The sequence below is a fragment of the Lutjanus erythropterus genome, chromosome 12 (assembly GCF_056507025.1).
Source record: "Lutjanus erythropterus isolate fLutEry1 chromosome 12, fLutEry1.hap2, whole genome shotgun sequence".
Taxonomy (NCBI): domain Eukaryota; kingdom Metazoa; phylum Chordata; class Actinopteri; order Lutjaniformes; family Lutjanidae; genus Lutjanus; species Lutjanus erythropterus.
Window position 1 is genome coordinate 39,680,294 of NC_139328.1, and position 15,321 is coordinate 39,695,614.

Below are 15,321 nucleotides of genomic sequence, written 5' to 3' on the forward strand. Positions count from 1 at the left end.
TATTAAAAAGTATCTTGCACCTTTATTCTTGCACATAAAGATAAAACCAGTGTGTTGTTAACAAAGTGAAAGAGTAGGCCCCTTCAGTACTTGTAACTTAGTTACTGACAATATTACCTAACAGTTCTTTCTCTCTGAAAAGAAATAGCTTGTACCTGATCTCGTTTGTGATCCAAAAGAACAATCAACACTAACTTGATGACCTTGTACATATTTTTTTTTATTTCAAATAGTGAGACACCGGCACAAATTAGGAGATGGCTGCTCCAAGGAAATTTGTGCTTTGTGTACTTGTTGCCACAGATGTTGCCATGAAGCTCACTCTAAATGAGCGACCACAGTCAGTCAAGGAGCTAAAGAGTATAATGCAAGACTGTTTCAAGCCAAGACTGGAGGGTGAATTCACATTGCAGTATGAGGATCCTGACTTTGATGGACAACTAAGCGTTCTTGTAGATATTCAGGAATTGCCAGAGAAGGGTACATTGAAAGTCATGAGATCTGAAAGAGATGACAGCTCAACTGCAAGTTCTGATACAGACATCCTCCCACACGGTCCTTTAACTCAACGTCAGAAGAATTGGCCAGATTGTTTCCCTCTGCCTGCTTTTTCTTTTGAAGTTGAGCACGTACTTCACGAAGGAAACACTGTTTTTGAAAGATCTGGAAAGACGGTGAAATTGACAAGGTCCCAAAAGCACAACATCCTGGAAACCATGGCAGAAAAGATGTACAGCTTCAAGCCATATCCAAGTGACAGGGAAGTAGGAATGGCAGCTGAAGCTCTGGTTACATCATATCCATGTCTCCGCGAAACTGGAAGCAGGAACGGATGGTATGGATGGAAGGTTTGCTTGAAGTTCAAGATGGGGAATTATCGGACAAAGCTGGCTAGAACAGGATGTGCCGAGGTGTCCATCAACACAGGCAGGAGAAGCCATACCAACCCTGGTAATGAACATCCCCACTCGAATATCAAAAAAGCCAGACGTGCTGAAGTAAACTACTTGCCAGACCTTCCCAGAGGTGAAAGCCAGGCTTCTCTGGAACAAATGAGACAAGACATCATTCAAGAAGTAGAAAAGACAGAGAAAGATCAGATGTTAATTGAGAAGCTCATGCAGACAACCTTTGCCCTTCGTCGCCAAGATATTGTGCAGGGAAGTCCACAGGTGAAGGACTTTTTGGAAAGATGGCCAGCTCTGAAAATGGAGTCACAGGTAAAAACTGTTTTCATGTATCACAAAGAGCATGCTTCTCAAGACAAGTACGTAATATTCCCAAGTTTAACTGTTTTTAGCTAAACACTAATCTGTTAACATTTGTTTGTATTTTCCCAGGTGTTTGCTGAGTTCCATCGCATCACAAATGTGAACCTACGCAACACATTCTACTGTGAGCTTGACAGGCACACACCACAACTGCTTGCCTTGTTTAGGCAGAAGGCTTCCCGGACAGGCAAGACAGCAGAGGCGCTGCGGGAAATTCTAAGGATTTATGACCAGCAGGTAAGTTGAAGAATTACTGGGCTATTGACATGCTGTTGTTCTACTAATATGTTTTCTTTCAAAATAGGATGTGTCTGTTGTTTTTTTTTTCCTCTTAAGTTTTAAAAAAAGCTATTTAAAAAGAAATTTAGAATGATGTTTTTCTTTCAAATAATACAAGTAAGAGAATCAACACTGGCGTTTCGCAAAAATCTGATGTTCTTCATTATTCATTTGCATTGTTAGACCAATAGTTGGAAATCCCTAACCTGTTGGGAAAATTGATGGTTGCTAGCAGTAGTAATAACAGAACTGCCAACTTTTTTCTTAAGGGTCCACTTTCTTCAAGAGTCAAGTTGCCTGTCCTTGCAACAGTATTGCAATAGTAAACAATTCTTGTCGGCTTAAACCATCTTTTTGATTTTTTGGAAGTTAAAATTAATTCTCTATAGGTCATGTACTTGTTAGGTTTTGAGATGCTGCAGACAAGTGGTGCAATGTTTAGCTTCCTGTCGTTTCCCCCAAATTAAAATGACTTATCTCCTCTTGCTTTTGATAAAGGAACAGCATGATATACACATGAGACGCAGTCTGGCCCTTTGTGCTCTCCCAACATACCTACGAGAAGATGACTCTGAGTTCTTCAAGACATGCAATGTATGTATTGCCTGTATGTATGTATGTATTGCCTGTTTGGTGCTGAGGCACCACTGCCTTTCTTAAGGCCAAGCTTTTAAGAAATCTGTGACAAATTTGCGCTTCTTGTTGAATGTAAAAAGTAGTTGAGTAAAAAAGGGGAAATAAAGAGGAAGAAAGAATACCTCTATCTCATATTATTTGTCGAACAGATGCATTCACATCTCCAGTATTCCATTCTTGAGTAAACGATTTGAGCCTAAGACCAGCTTTTCGAGCGGACTCGAGCACAGTGCCCGAGCACGAACATGTTTGTGTTCATTCTTATAAAACAAAACAGACATTGGGCCTAAGAGTACTTAGGTGCGGGCCTGGGTTCCTAATGTGAAAAAATCCCAAAATCACATTTGGCTGAGATTTTAGAGTTAAGATAAAGAGAACAAATCATTATGACTCCTAAGAGCCTATTAACTTGGGTAGTTGGTAGTTGTTATGTCAAGACAAGAAAATGTTAACTCATCTTTATTTCTGTATGAGGAGCATGTAATTCCAGTGCAGGGCCCCAAATCCAGCTTCTTGAATCATCTCTATAACCTTTTATTTTATTCTGTATGTGTGTGTCTGTGTGTATTTTGCAGTGGGAAGATGATCCAGACATTGAGGACACTCCTGTTGCTCTCCTCTCTGTGGCAGTTGACAACCCCACTGCCACCATCCAGTTTAACCCCGACAGCATTTCTGTTGTGATCGAAGATGCCTTTGTTGTGAGAGGTCTCCCCAGGTTGGCTGATGCACTTCTTCTCTTGTTTGGCTTAATCTATGCATTGCATTTAGATTATCCAAAGAAACTTATCCACACATTTACCTTTGTTCAGAAAATACTGCTGTGTCTTGATGATAACAGACCACTCAAACCATGCCTGCTAAGTTTGAAAAACGAGTTGTTCAGCAATGTTGAAGGCACCTGTGCGTAAATGAGACATCCCTGTATCTGGTCCTGCTAAGTTTGATAACTTTGCACCATACCTCAAAGGTGGCTGAAGAGAGAAAATTCCTTAATGTACTTGTTAGCTGTTGAGTAAGTATGTTGCATTGCTCAATTCAAGTGTGCAGTAAGTGATCTATGAAACAGTAGTTAACCTTTAAGTAATTTCAGTTTTCCTCTGCTTTATCTACCTCAACACTGATGCACTGTTTGTGACTGATTTTGTTTTAATAATTTTATCTGTGTTGGCTTTGATTCCACCAAAATGTCTTTTTTCATATCTTACATAATTTGTTGGTTATTAGTAATTTTGACCTTAATTTGCACCTTGTAGCAAGTACATTGAAATATATTCAATGGTATTTAATCAAGTACACATTTATCAGAGGAATCTTTTTTTTTGTAGCAGCCGAGTAGAATTTGTGTTATTTTTTTTGTTGTCGTGTCTACATCACACCTTTATCACTGTTGTGGAAATTACTTAAAAGAACTGCTCTGGAGTTTATTTGTTGTTTTGATTTGTTGTTCTACCTTCCTGTAAAATACAGTTCAGGTACCTGTAACACTGTTAAGCCTTAACAATATTTTTTCTGGCTAAACTAGTTTAACAAAACTGTTCCAGATGTTTTATCAAAGGTTGTTTTAAACCTTAATTAAAAAAACGTGAACTGAAAAAGGGATGTGAGGTGTGTTTTTGTTTTTAGACATTGATAAAAATTAATGGTACATTGTGAGCTAAAGCAAAGGAAAGTAAATTATCTTAAAAGATTATAGGTCAGTGTTACATGCAGCAGCCTGTTCTCTCCCTCTCTCTCACTCTCTCTGTCAGAGGGACAGAGTGTAGAGATAGGGGGACATGGCACATGGCACACAGCACAGACGGACAACAGTACATGTAGTGAGGAGACTTTTTTTCTTCCTCCTTCTTTTTCTTTCCCCATTTCATCTCCATGGTGCTGGGGTTTTGTTGTTTTAATTTGTTGTGTTAGTTTGGGCTGGAGACTGCTGGTAGTTTGGTTATCCGTCTCTTTTGTTTACTTCAGGCTTAGTTTTTGTTTTAGGTAGTTTAGGGGGAGATGCTGGGAGCGACGGCCCATTGCATGACTGGCCCAGCGTCTTCCCTTCTTTTGTTCTTTTTGGCGAGGGTCTCCAGCCTCCTTTTGTTTCCCCTTAGTTATGTTGTGTTTTGTTCAATACTTTGGGTTCTTTATAATAAAGCTGGTCGGTTACAACGGTGGGGCATCCTCATTTTATATGTTGCAGCCTCCTGCACTAGCGACCCATAATTCTCTTTTTGTATGGAGGCCGTAACATATTTGGGGGCTCGTCCAAGTGTGTTTGCCCGCACTGACATTTGTAGGTTTCTTTTTGAGATGCAGTGTGGTGTTAAGCGCTGATGACTTTTTTGGTTTTTGCCTCTGCATTGTAACTGTGCAGTTTTGTTTTGGTGCAGTTATATTTGTCGGCGAACTGTATCATAGTAATTTTTTTTTCATTCCTGGTGTTAATTGATGTGTAGCTTGACACTGTGGGCTGTTGCTTTGGTACTTTGTATTGTTTGCTATTGGTTTGTATAGCCTATTTTTTGTGTGATTTTTGAGATTTTTGTGCACATTTTGGACGCCACTGAGGTTGTGCAGCTGTCTGTGCCATTTCTTTTTGTGTTATGTGCCACGTTTTGGGCAGTATTTTTAATTTTTTTTGTCAGTTCCTCCTTTTTCCTTTTGACTTAGTGTTGTTTTTGTGGTCAGTTTTTTGTGCACTATGCTTTTGGGGCAATGGTGTTTAAACTTGATGATTTTGTGGTGCATCCTAGCCTTGATAAATTACGTCCATGCACAAAACAACAGGGGGACCAGCTCCGTTGCAAGGAGTTGGAAGTCAAAATGCATCGTTTAGCAATAAAAGGAAAAGAACTTGAAAAAAGAAGGCTCAAGAGGCTTAGGCATCCTTATCACTAAGATGAGTCTGGATTACGAAACAGTTAAAACAGCTGTGCTGAAGGCATATGAATTGTGCCCGAGGCATACCGCCAAAGGTTTTGCCAGTTCAAAAAAACTGCCCATCAGACTTATGTTGAGTTTGGACATGTGAAAGAGGCACTGTTTGATCGTTGGTGCCAGTCTAAAAATGTTGGCAGTTTAGATAATCCATGCAATATAATCCTACTGGAAGAATTTAAGAACTGTTTACCAGACAAAATCGCTACTTGCATTAATGAGCAGAAAGTATCTGTGTCTGATGCAGCGATTCTGGCTGATGAGTACATTCTCACACACAGGGGTACCTTTGAAAAATCCAATTTGTCCTCTGAGCATGATGCTCCTGTAGCCAAGTCCGTTTTCCAGTAAAATCAAACTGTCAGGGTGAGATGAAGACCAACAGCAGGTAAGGTGTAGATGTTAAAGATAAGGCAGTTTGTTTCTACTGTAAAAAGTGTGGCCACACCATGAACCACTGTTTTGCTTTGACTAAATGGAACACGTCTCCAAAAGCAGTTAATTTGTTGAAGACCGGATCTTTGCCCAGTCAGCAGTCTTGTCCCAAACAGTCCATTTCAGACACACCTGATGTGTACGCTCCTTTTTATCATGAAAGGTTTCGTTTCCCTGTCTGAGGGGGACTTGAAAATCCCTGTCACCATCCTGAGGGATAGTGCAGCCTCACAATCAGTCATCCTGGAAGGGGTGTTACCATTGTCAGACCAATCCTCTGTTTTGGTTTGGGGGTTTGGTATGCAGTTTGTGGGTGTGCACAACTTATTAATTTTATGTATAAAAACATTTTTTCATTTTAAGTAAAGTTCCTATTAATTGAAAAGTGAGTTTGAGGGTTCTGCGCAGTGCCTTAGCTGTTCCTAGGATTGTGCTCTTCTGGACAGTGACCTCCAATGTTGTACCTAGAATCTACTGAAGCCACTCTCCCAGTTTGTGGGTCACAGCCCCCAGTGCTCCGATCACCACTGTTGCCTTCACTTTCCACATCTTCTCTACTTCCTCTTTCAGCCCTTGGTATTTTTCGAGCTTCTTTAGTTCCTTCTTCCTGATGTTGCTGTGGCTCGGAATTCCTACATCACCACTGCTGTCCTCTGTTGTTTGTCAATCAACACAGTGTCTGGTTGGTTAGCCATCACCAGTTTGTCAGTGAGGATCTGAAAGTCCCACAGGACCTTGGTTCAGTCATTCTCAACCACCCTAGGAGGTGTCTTCCATTGTGACCTAGGGGCCTCCAGCCCATACTTAGTGCAGATATTCCTGTACACTATGCCAGCCACTTAGTTATCGCAATCCATGTGTGCTGTTCCTGCCTGCATTTTACACCCCTGCCTCTATTGATCTTGTACCAAGTGCCTGACGGTTACATTAATGGGTTTCTGCTGCCTGAGATATTCACTTAGTATTTAATTTTTGGGGCCATCTTCCTGATGTATTCGTGGTTGTTTCATCCTGGATAGTGGTTTGGATGCTCACCAGTCCTTAGTGTACACTCTCAGGGTGCTGGACTTGGGATGAAACCCTCCATGCATTGTGAGGAGCTTCCCTGTCTCGATATCAGCAGCCTCCATCTCTTCCTTTGGCCAGCTGATTATATCACCAGGGTATCTGATGACTGGCAGGGCATATGCGTTGATGGCATGGACCTTGTTTTTCCCATTCAGCTGACTTTTCAGGACCTGCCTTACTCTGAGTAGGTATTTGACTCCCCTTAACATATGCCAAACATGATGGTAACTTGTGCAAGTGGCTTTGAGTTGGAGTCTGAGTTGTTTTCTACAGCTCTATTGAGTTTTTGGTGAAGGCTCTTAGTGTCCTGTTGATGTTGTACATTTCCAGGCATTCCAGTATCCATGTGTGAGGCATTGAACCATAGGCTTTCTTGTAGTCAATCCAGATGGTGCACAGGTTGGTTCATCTGGTCTTGCAGTCTTATAAAATATATGTATACTGCCTCTCAAATGTCTCTACCTTGTATTTAAAGCCAGTTTTGACCCTCTGAGGCTGCTGTAGCTGATCAGTATGGAGTGTCGAAGCCAGAGTAACAGACTGAGTTTGTCAGCAGTCGGCAGCTACTAGCTTGTTTCCACAGAGGAAATATATAGTATGCGCACACGTCCTTTTATGTTTATCATGTGAAGTCAAATATGAGTGAAGTTTGTTTAAAAAATATTACTGCGAACACAATGCTAATTTCAGTTAGCATGTTAGTGGTGATTCCCATTATGTGATATTGTTATTCAGTTATTCAGTACCACTAAGTGATAATACACATTGAAACACAAGGTGGCACCAGTAGGATGACATCAGATTTCATTCCATATATTCAGACTTTCATTCCATATATTCGAGATTCATTCAATAAATTCGGACTTTCAATCCATACATTTGAGGTTCATTCAAAATATTCAAGTTTCAACCATTCCATATATTCAAACTTCGTATTATATATATATATAATCATTTCCTGAAGGGCATACCATTATATATATGTTTATAACCAGTGATGGGAATAACGGCGTTAAAATAAATGCGTCACTTTTTTCAGTAACGGGTAATCTAACTAATTACTTTTTCTATCGTTAAAACGCTGTTACCGTTACCAACATGCCGTTACTGTGCATTACTGAAGCTACTCACTGAAGCTGTCATCCGACTTGGCTCACACAGACACAGGAGCTGCAAATTTGTGTGTTTTTTTCCCTTTGGTGTGGGGGGAGGGGAGGGCGAGATAACCGCCTAAGTAATGATGATTGGCTAAGGTAGAGTCAGATTTCATGTTAAGCCAGCCAGAGACATCAGGTGGGCGGGTGTTTACACACAAACCCAGCACATAGCAGCACACACACACAAACTATCAGAGATACTGCCATAAAACACAGAGAAGAAGAAGAGGAAGAAGAACTATCAGAGATGGCGAGTCCGGAGTCACAGGCAAAGACAGCGTTTTCGAGGTGGAAACACAGGCACTACTTTAACCTCATTGAGGTAAAAGGTAAAAATGTACATGTTGAGTGTACATTATGTCCCAGGAGTTTGTCCATGTCCGGTGTAAGCAACTCCAATTTAATGAAGCACCTCTCGACGGCACACACTTCTACTAAACTAGCGACCAAAAACACTGTTGACACCAGTAATGATGATAGCAGGCCAGGTGCTGTTAACGTGAGCTCCGCTAACAAGGAAGGACACGGAGCCACACCGTCCAAGCAGCAAAAGCTGGATTTTTCTGCTCCAGCTCCACAAAAACTTGTGACACAGACAGATGTAACCCAGGTTATAAAACATTAAATATTATATTGTAATCCTTAAAGGTAAGTTAAAAATAATAATGGTAAAAATCATATTTTCCATGCAGAAGTAAATTAAAACTCGATTAAAAAGACAAACTAGTGCATTAATAAATTCATTCACTCTAAAAAGGGTTAAAATTCTTAATCTAAAAAAATATATTTAATTTAATTTCATTGGAGGTGAAAGTGCTTAATGTGCTCAGTTTGTGACATTTGTAAAGATTCAGGTGACATGAGGGGAGGATAGCGCTGAACTCCGTGAGTTCATGTGACATGCGCATGATACAGGGCTGATGTCCCTCACCAGCGAATCAGAGCCCAGCTCGCTCCGTGCCAGTTAAGCTCACTTGCATTTCCGTTTTTTCTCTCTTCCACGCAAACGGGATAAGACACCGACGCACCTTGAATTACTCTGAGGATTTTCAAGCTGAAGTGTGCTGGAAAAATTGACATTTTAGTTTTTTGCTGAATATACAAGAGGTTGAGTGGAGAGAGCTTTCTTTTTTTGGCAGTTCGTCGAATTAAGAGGAGATATCGTGCAGCTGTCGAGCTGAGGAAAAAAACGTGAGTGTTGGCTAACTTGTCGCAGCTATGTTTGCTAACAGCAGCCATATTAGCCGTGTAAAGTTGAGCAAGAGCTCTTCTTTGTGAAGTTAGATATCTAAAACGCTATTTACTCTGTCCTCATGTCACCTGTCTCTGCAAAGTGGACAAAAACCTGGAGTTTGTGAGCCGTGCTCCATTGCAAGTTGGAGTGTGTGCATATAACTGAACTTTTCTGGTGAGTGAATTTTATTGGTAATTTTGTGAGTGAGTTAGTTGTTACGGACCTGTTGTTTACTGTTAAATAACTAAGGAGATGCTAATTTGAGTTTGCATTATTTCCGTACATGCCCTGCATAAGGCCATGTGCGTAAATTACCCCTCCGTGTTTTTTTTGCGCGGTGGCAGTGAGTAGAAGAGTGAGAGTAACCTGGTCGGAGCAACTAATTCATACGGAAGTGTTTGTCAGAAAAATATTTTAATGGTTATTTCTGATTATTTGTCATGTATATAGTTGATATAATGAACATTAATAGGAAGCAGAGTAAGAAATGCCATAATTTAAGCAATTTAAGACCCTAAATATGTGTGTTAAAGTTAAAGGGCAAGTGTGTAACTTTTCTTTTGGCCTATTTCAGGCCGGGTCCTTTTCTTTGCCCCTGTTGAAGTTAGACTGGTGTGTTTCAAGAGTGTGGACTTCTTCTGCTGCTTCTCTGCGCTGCAATAGTGGTGGTAGAGTTCAGTAGTTGTGGCGAGCCAAGCAAATTGAAGAGACGATCCTGAGATATCTGAACTGTTGTTTTCATCATCATTCTGGTAGGACTGATTTTTTGCCATATCACTGAAGGATTTCGTTTCTGCAGGTTTCAGTGTTCAATGACACTGAGAGAGAAACCGTTCATGCTTTAAAGGAGCATTCTGTAATGTTATTGTATTGAATTTGCATTTGATTTAATTGTTCTGAAGTTGTTGTAAACTGATGCTTTACTTCTAGTAGCATTTTGATAAGCACTTTAAAGGGTGCATTGTTAAAATCCAAAACTTGTTGTGTTGACAATATTAAGGTGTAGCCTAATTCAAGGGTTAAAATTGGCACCGGATAAACTTAAAGCAGGTCCTAAACACATTAAGAATTAGAAGCCACCAACGATAATAGTTTTTTTTTTGTTGTTTTGTTTTTTTGTTTGGGTCACAGTGTGAATAATCCTCTTGAAGGAAGGGAAAGAGATCATTGTGGATTGTGACAAATGTTTATTTTCTTTCTGTTTACATAAACAATTAATACAGTAACACATGTTTTAAAACTTACCTGTTTGTGTGATTTTACTCTTGCTACTTCATGCACATTGCTAAATACTCCCTCCTTCTATAATGAACCTAGAACCTGATAACTGGTCCATGTGACAGTGAAGCGATACAGTGATACCGTTTCTGAACCACCCAGTGTCTACCACATTGAGTTAGCGCTGAGATTGATTACACAGAACTTAATGAATTGATAGTCAGGTATGTTGTAGAAAACATGCTGCCGTTGTCAACAGTTGATTCAGACTCCTTCAGAGCCCTCATAGGCAAAATACCAAGCAGAGGAGGAGCCGGTCCGCCGTGTAGAAAGACATTTTCTAAATACATTGATGCAGAGTACGTTAAAATGAACGTCGAGCTCAAAAAAGGATTTGAACAGTTAGAATATGTCTCTACTACTGCAGACATCTGGACTGCACATAATAAAAGCTATCTAGGCATTACTGCACATTGGATACATCCAGAAAGCATGGAACGAAGGAAAGCTGCCCTGACATGCAGATGATTCAAGGGCTGTCATACCCATGACAGTATTGCAAATGAGCTTGATAATATTCACTCATCCTATGGCATTTCCCACAAAATAACATCAACTGTCACAGATAATGGCTCTAATTTCATCAGGGCCTTCAAAAAGTATCAGCCAGTCGAGGAGGATGACTCTGAGGATGAGGAAGATGAGGTGACTTTTATGAACATTAATGATGTCTTGTAAAACAGTGTTGGTGATGACAATGATGATGATGTTGTGATTACTTTGCCACCACATCAGAGATGTGCATCACACACATTAAACCTTGTTTCATGTACTGATGTTGATAAGTGGATTCTGTCAAGACCAGAAACAAAAGCAGTATATAGAAGTGCTACAACAAAATGCACAGCCTTATGGAACAAGGCTAGCCATTCGACAGTGGCCGCAGAGACTGTGGATGATGTCATTGCAAGTAAGCTGGTAGTCCCTTGCACTACGAGATGGAACTCTTTTTATGATGTCCTTGCTCGAATCTGTGAGATCCCTATAGTCGAGCTGAACACCATATCCTCCAAGTTCGGGTTGAAAGCCATTACAGAAAGAGAGCATCAGTTCCTCAGGGAGTACTGTATGACAATGAAGCCACTAATAGTAGCCCTAGACATTCTTCAGGGTGAGGACAACTGTTTCCATGGCACTCTCTTACCCACACTGGAGACATGGATGTTCAAGACCCTGGAGCTGAAGAGTGGCCTGTAAATCCTCGTTGACCTTCCAGAGGCAATTGTTACGGTAAGAACTAGTATTTATTTTTAAATATGTTAAATACATCCATATATTATGAAAAAAATGTAATGTAAAATTTTTTTTTTTTTAATTATGCTCATAATGCGTAATGCTGTTTGTGTGTGTATGTATGTAGATAGTCAGTATAATATGTTCTTTGCATTATATGTCATTTTAGGCAATAAAAACAAGATTTGCAGAGGTGCTGGAAAGCGAGAACGCTATCTTGGCTGCTGTGACTCTGCCCAGGTTTAAACTACGCTGGCTGCGAACACAGAACAAGAAGGACAAGGCCAAGGCAAGTCTGCTGGCTGAATGCCATAAAAGTGCTCGAGACGAAGACCAGCAAACAGGTACTACCAGCACACCAACACATACCAACTCAGCCATAGAGGATGAGTTCTTTGCCTTTGATGATGAGGATGACACTTCTGCTACTGCTGAAAGTCAAGTCACGGATTACTTCAAATCAGAAGCACAAGGGATGGACTCTCTTCATGGATTTCCACTGATAAAGATGATTTCACTCAAATACAATGCAGTCACTCCATCCAGTGCTCCCGTAGAGAGACTGTTTAGCCTGGGGAAGCTCGTCTTCACTCCAAAGAGGAACAGGCTCTCTGACCTTAAGTTTGAAAATCTTCTACTTTTAAGATACAATCACTGGTTTAATGGCTAAGATGGTGAGATGACTGGGTTGGCTTGGTGGATGAATGAATGCACGCATGGATGGATGAGTGTTAGGTAGGAGTGTATGGATGGATAGATGAATGAATGAATGTTTAGGAATTAAAGTTGGATTTGTTCAAGAAATTCATATACATTTTCAGTACTATTTTAAAAGCACTTCTGTTAAACTGTTTACTTTTCTTTTTAGAACATACTTGGAGCACTGCATGTCCACCAGTTGTCTTAAGTTGTGTGAAAGTGTGATTTATTTAATTTACACTAGATAGTTTAAAGCACTTTGTGCAAAAGAGCACAAGAGAAACTCCACAGACCTACTTTTTTAGGATTTCAAACCTTAGGATCAGAACTCAATTTCCATTCATAGCTTTCGTTTTCACCATGATATTTTGATATCTGAATCCATTTCAGATTTACTGAATTAATAACTGTTTGAGGTAGAACATAGATGGGTACACAGTGAAAAAAAAGATGTAACTGTTAAACTCACATTGTTAAACTGTTTACTTTTGTGAAGAAGAAAATACTTGAAGTACAGCATGTCCACCAGTTGTCTGAAGTTGTGAAAGTTTGATTCATTTAATTTACACCACAGCGAGTTAAAAGCACTTCTTATTGTTAAACTGTTTACTTTTGTGAAGAAGAAAATACTTGAAGTACAGTATGTCAGTTGTCTGAAGTTGTGAAAGTTTGATTTATTTAATTTAATGTAGTACTTGAAGTACAGTTGTACCAGTTGTGGTCTGTTGAGGTGCAATAAATATTAAAACCTCTGTGCAGGTACCTGTCTTTGACATGTTTAAACTTAAAAAAAAAAATAAAATAAATAACGCATATAACTTTCCCTGGTAACTAGTTACTTTTATACCCAGTTACTAACTCAGTTACTTTTTGGGGGGTTACTTTTTGGGGGAAGTAAGTAAGTAACTATAACTAATTACTTTTTCAAAGCAACGTGCCCAACACTGTTTATAACTGCTTGTTATCATTTTCCAGATTACTGTGGACAGGACATGGAAGCTCTTAAAGGCTCAAGTGAGGTCAGACTGCAGAGAGAAGTGCAGCAGTGGTGTTTGTGTAGCCTGTAGACAGAGACAATTGAAGTGGAGGATTACATTATTTGTCAGCTTGTTTTTGTTTTTTGTTTTTTTGTAATTTTTGTTTATCGAAATGCCAGAAGGAAATTGATAGATCAAAATCTAATTGTGGACAAAATATGTTACTGGATTGCATCGACTGGGCCTCTGGAACTAAAAGGTTGTTTTTATTGGATATTGTCAACATTTGGCTGCCTTGGAGAGACTGGAAGACCACACACAGTGAGTTTTGAAATGAGTTGTTTGCTGACTTGTCACACTGATTGCACCTGCTGTTGTGACTACATCTGGTCCTGCGCAAATGGAAGTGTAAACATCATATACCTGGTTTTGTGCATTTTAAGGGTATTTATGGATCTATTTGTGTGTTTTGTGCTGAATATATTACTGGAGTGGATTGACTGGATATTTCCAGTGTAATTTTTAATAGTGTATTTGTTTGTGGTGCTAACTGTACCTGCTGCTATGATTGTATTGGAAAGATTTGGCATAGATTGAAGCACAGATATCTAAGTTTTCTAATGGTGTATTACAGTTTTATAGTGCATGATATATGGATAGTGTCATGGTTTTGGATTTTGTTGGACACTTCCTATTTTATTTTGTAGGCTTGGTTCTCCCTTGTGTGTTTTTGTTGTTTTTACCTCCTGTCTTTGTCTGTTTTCCCACCCTTTTGATTGTCATGTGTTTCACCTGTTTTCCCACCTGTGTCTCATTAGTTCAGTCTTTTTAGTCCCTGTGTCTCTCTGTGTCTTGGTCAGTTCGTTTGTGTGTGTTTCCATGTCGGCCACCCTTTGTGTCTTCCCCCCAAGTTATTTTCCATGTTTTTTCCTCCAGGACTGTTTTTTGAGTTTGCCTTTTTGTGGTTTCCATCCTCTTTGGTCTTTGGATTTTACCCTCCTGCTTCAGTGTAAGTCTGTGTTTCATTTGTTCAATTTCATTAAAACTTTCTAAGAGCTGGTTCCCTTGTGCTGTCTGCTTTTGGGTCCTCCCACTTGTTGAATTTGAAAATGACGACTAACACCCATGAATGTAACAGTCCGCAAATTCAACCACAAATGTAATACAAATCTGCAGCTTTTAATGTAATAATCCTACAAATGTAATACGAAATTTCCTGCGAATGTCATAACTGTTACATTTGCAGGGGTTTATGTTAGTGGAAAGGTAAAAGTCTTCAGCTTACAAAATTGTAATTACCTCCCACAAATGTAATATGAAAATGAAAAGTTATTGCTGTGGTCCAAGCACCAAATGGGGCACAAGGACCCTATTGGATTTGCTTGGATTATTATTTCTTTTCTTCTTTTTCTTCTCTGCAATCTTCAGTCGCATTTTTGAGGGGCTAAATGTGCTCGATGGTGCATGAAACTTGGCACACACATTAGTTGTGGTGAAAATGTTTGCGTGATCTCTAAACAACAGCGCGAGATGAGCTCTCATCAGCTTATTACACAGGTTAGGAGGTCTTCACCCTTGCTGGTGAAGGCTGATCGCCTTTTTATACACTTGTTAAAATCCTTAAAATTACATCTAAGTTGTCTCTCTCTATAAAAAAAAAAAAAAAAAAAAAAAAACGCAGCCTAAATATTATGGCAAAATGTACTTAAAGTATCAAAAATCTAAGTAGTCATTGTACAGTAAAATGGGTCCTGTTAACACTGATTTTTTTATTACGATATACAATTATTACGATATTATAATTACAATATACCAGGGTATTAAGAAATCCTGACAGTATGATTTTGAATACCGTCATAAATACAGATGCTCTTGCTTCTGTTACACTGATACTGAGATGCTGTATTGTAGTGTGCAGTTTACACCACCAGCGGTCAGTCTCTGCACAGCCGCACAGCTGAGCAGACAAACAGAGCTTTCATGAGAAGAAGAAACATGACATTATGGGAATAAACTTACAGGACTAACTAATTAAAATAAGAGAAAAGTGTCTGCTCCTGTTCTGGACTATGTTGGATTTGATACAGATGATAAAGGTAAAATGGTAACAGACACTGCAGACTTCTGATTGG

The 15,321-nt window shown here is 39.5% G+C and overlaps 1 protein-coding gene across 1 annotated transcript; it reads left to right on the forward strand.

The window, feature by feature from the left end:
* The first annotated feature begins 284 nt into the window (after window positions 1-284).
* On the forward strand, window positions 285-3,160 carry LOC146318492 (sterile alpha motif domain-containing protein 3-like). Its single transcript, XM_084732708.1, has 4 exons — window positions 285-1,220; window positions 1,341-1,508; window positions 2,049-2,144; window positions 2,762-3,160. Exons 1-4 carry the CDS (start codon window positions 312-314, stop codon window positions 3,095-3,097), a joined length of 1,509 nt encoding a protein of 502 aa, XP_084588834.1. The 5' UTR covers window positions 285-311; the 3' UTR covers window positions 3,098-3,160.
* The last annotated feature ends 12,161 nt before the right edge of the window (window positions 3,161-15,321 follow it).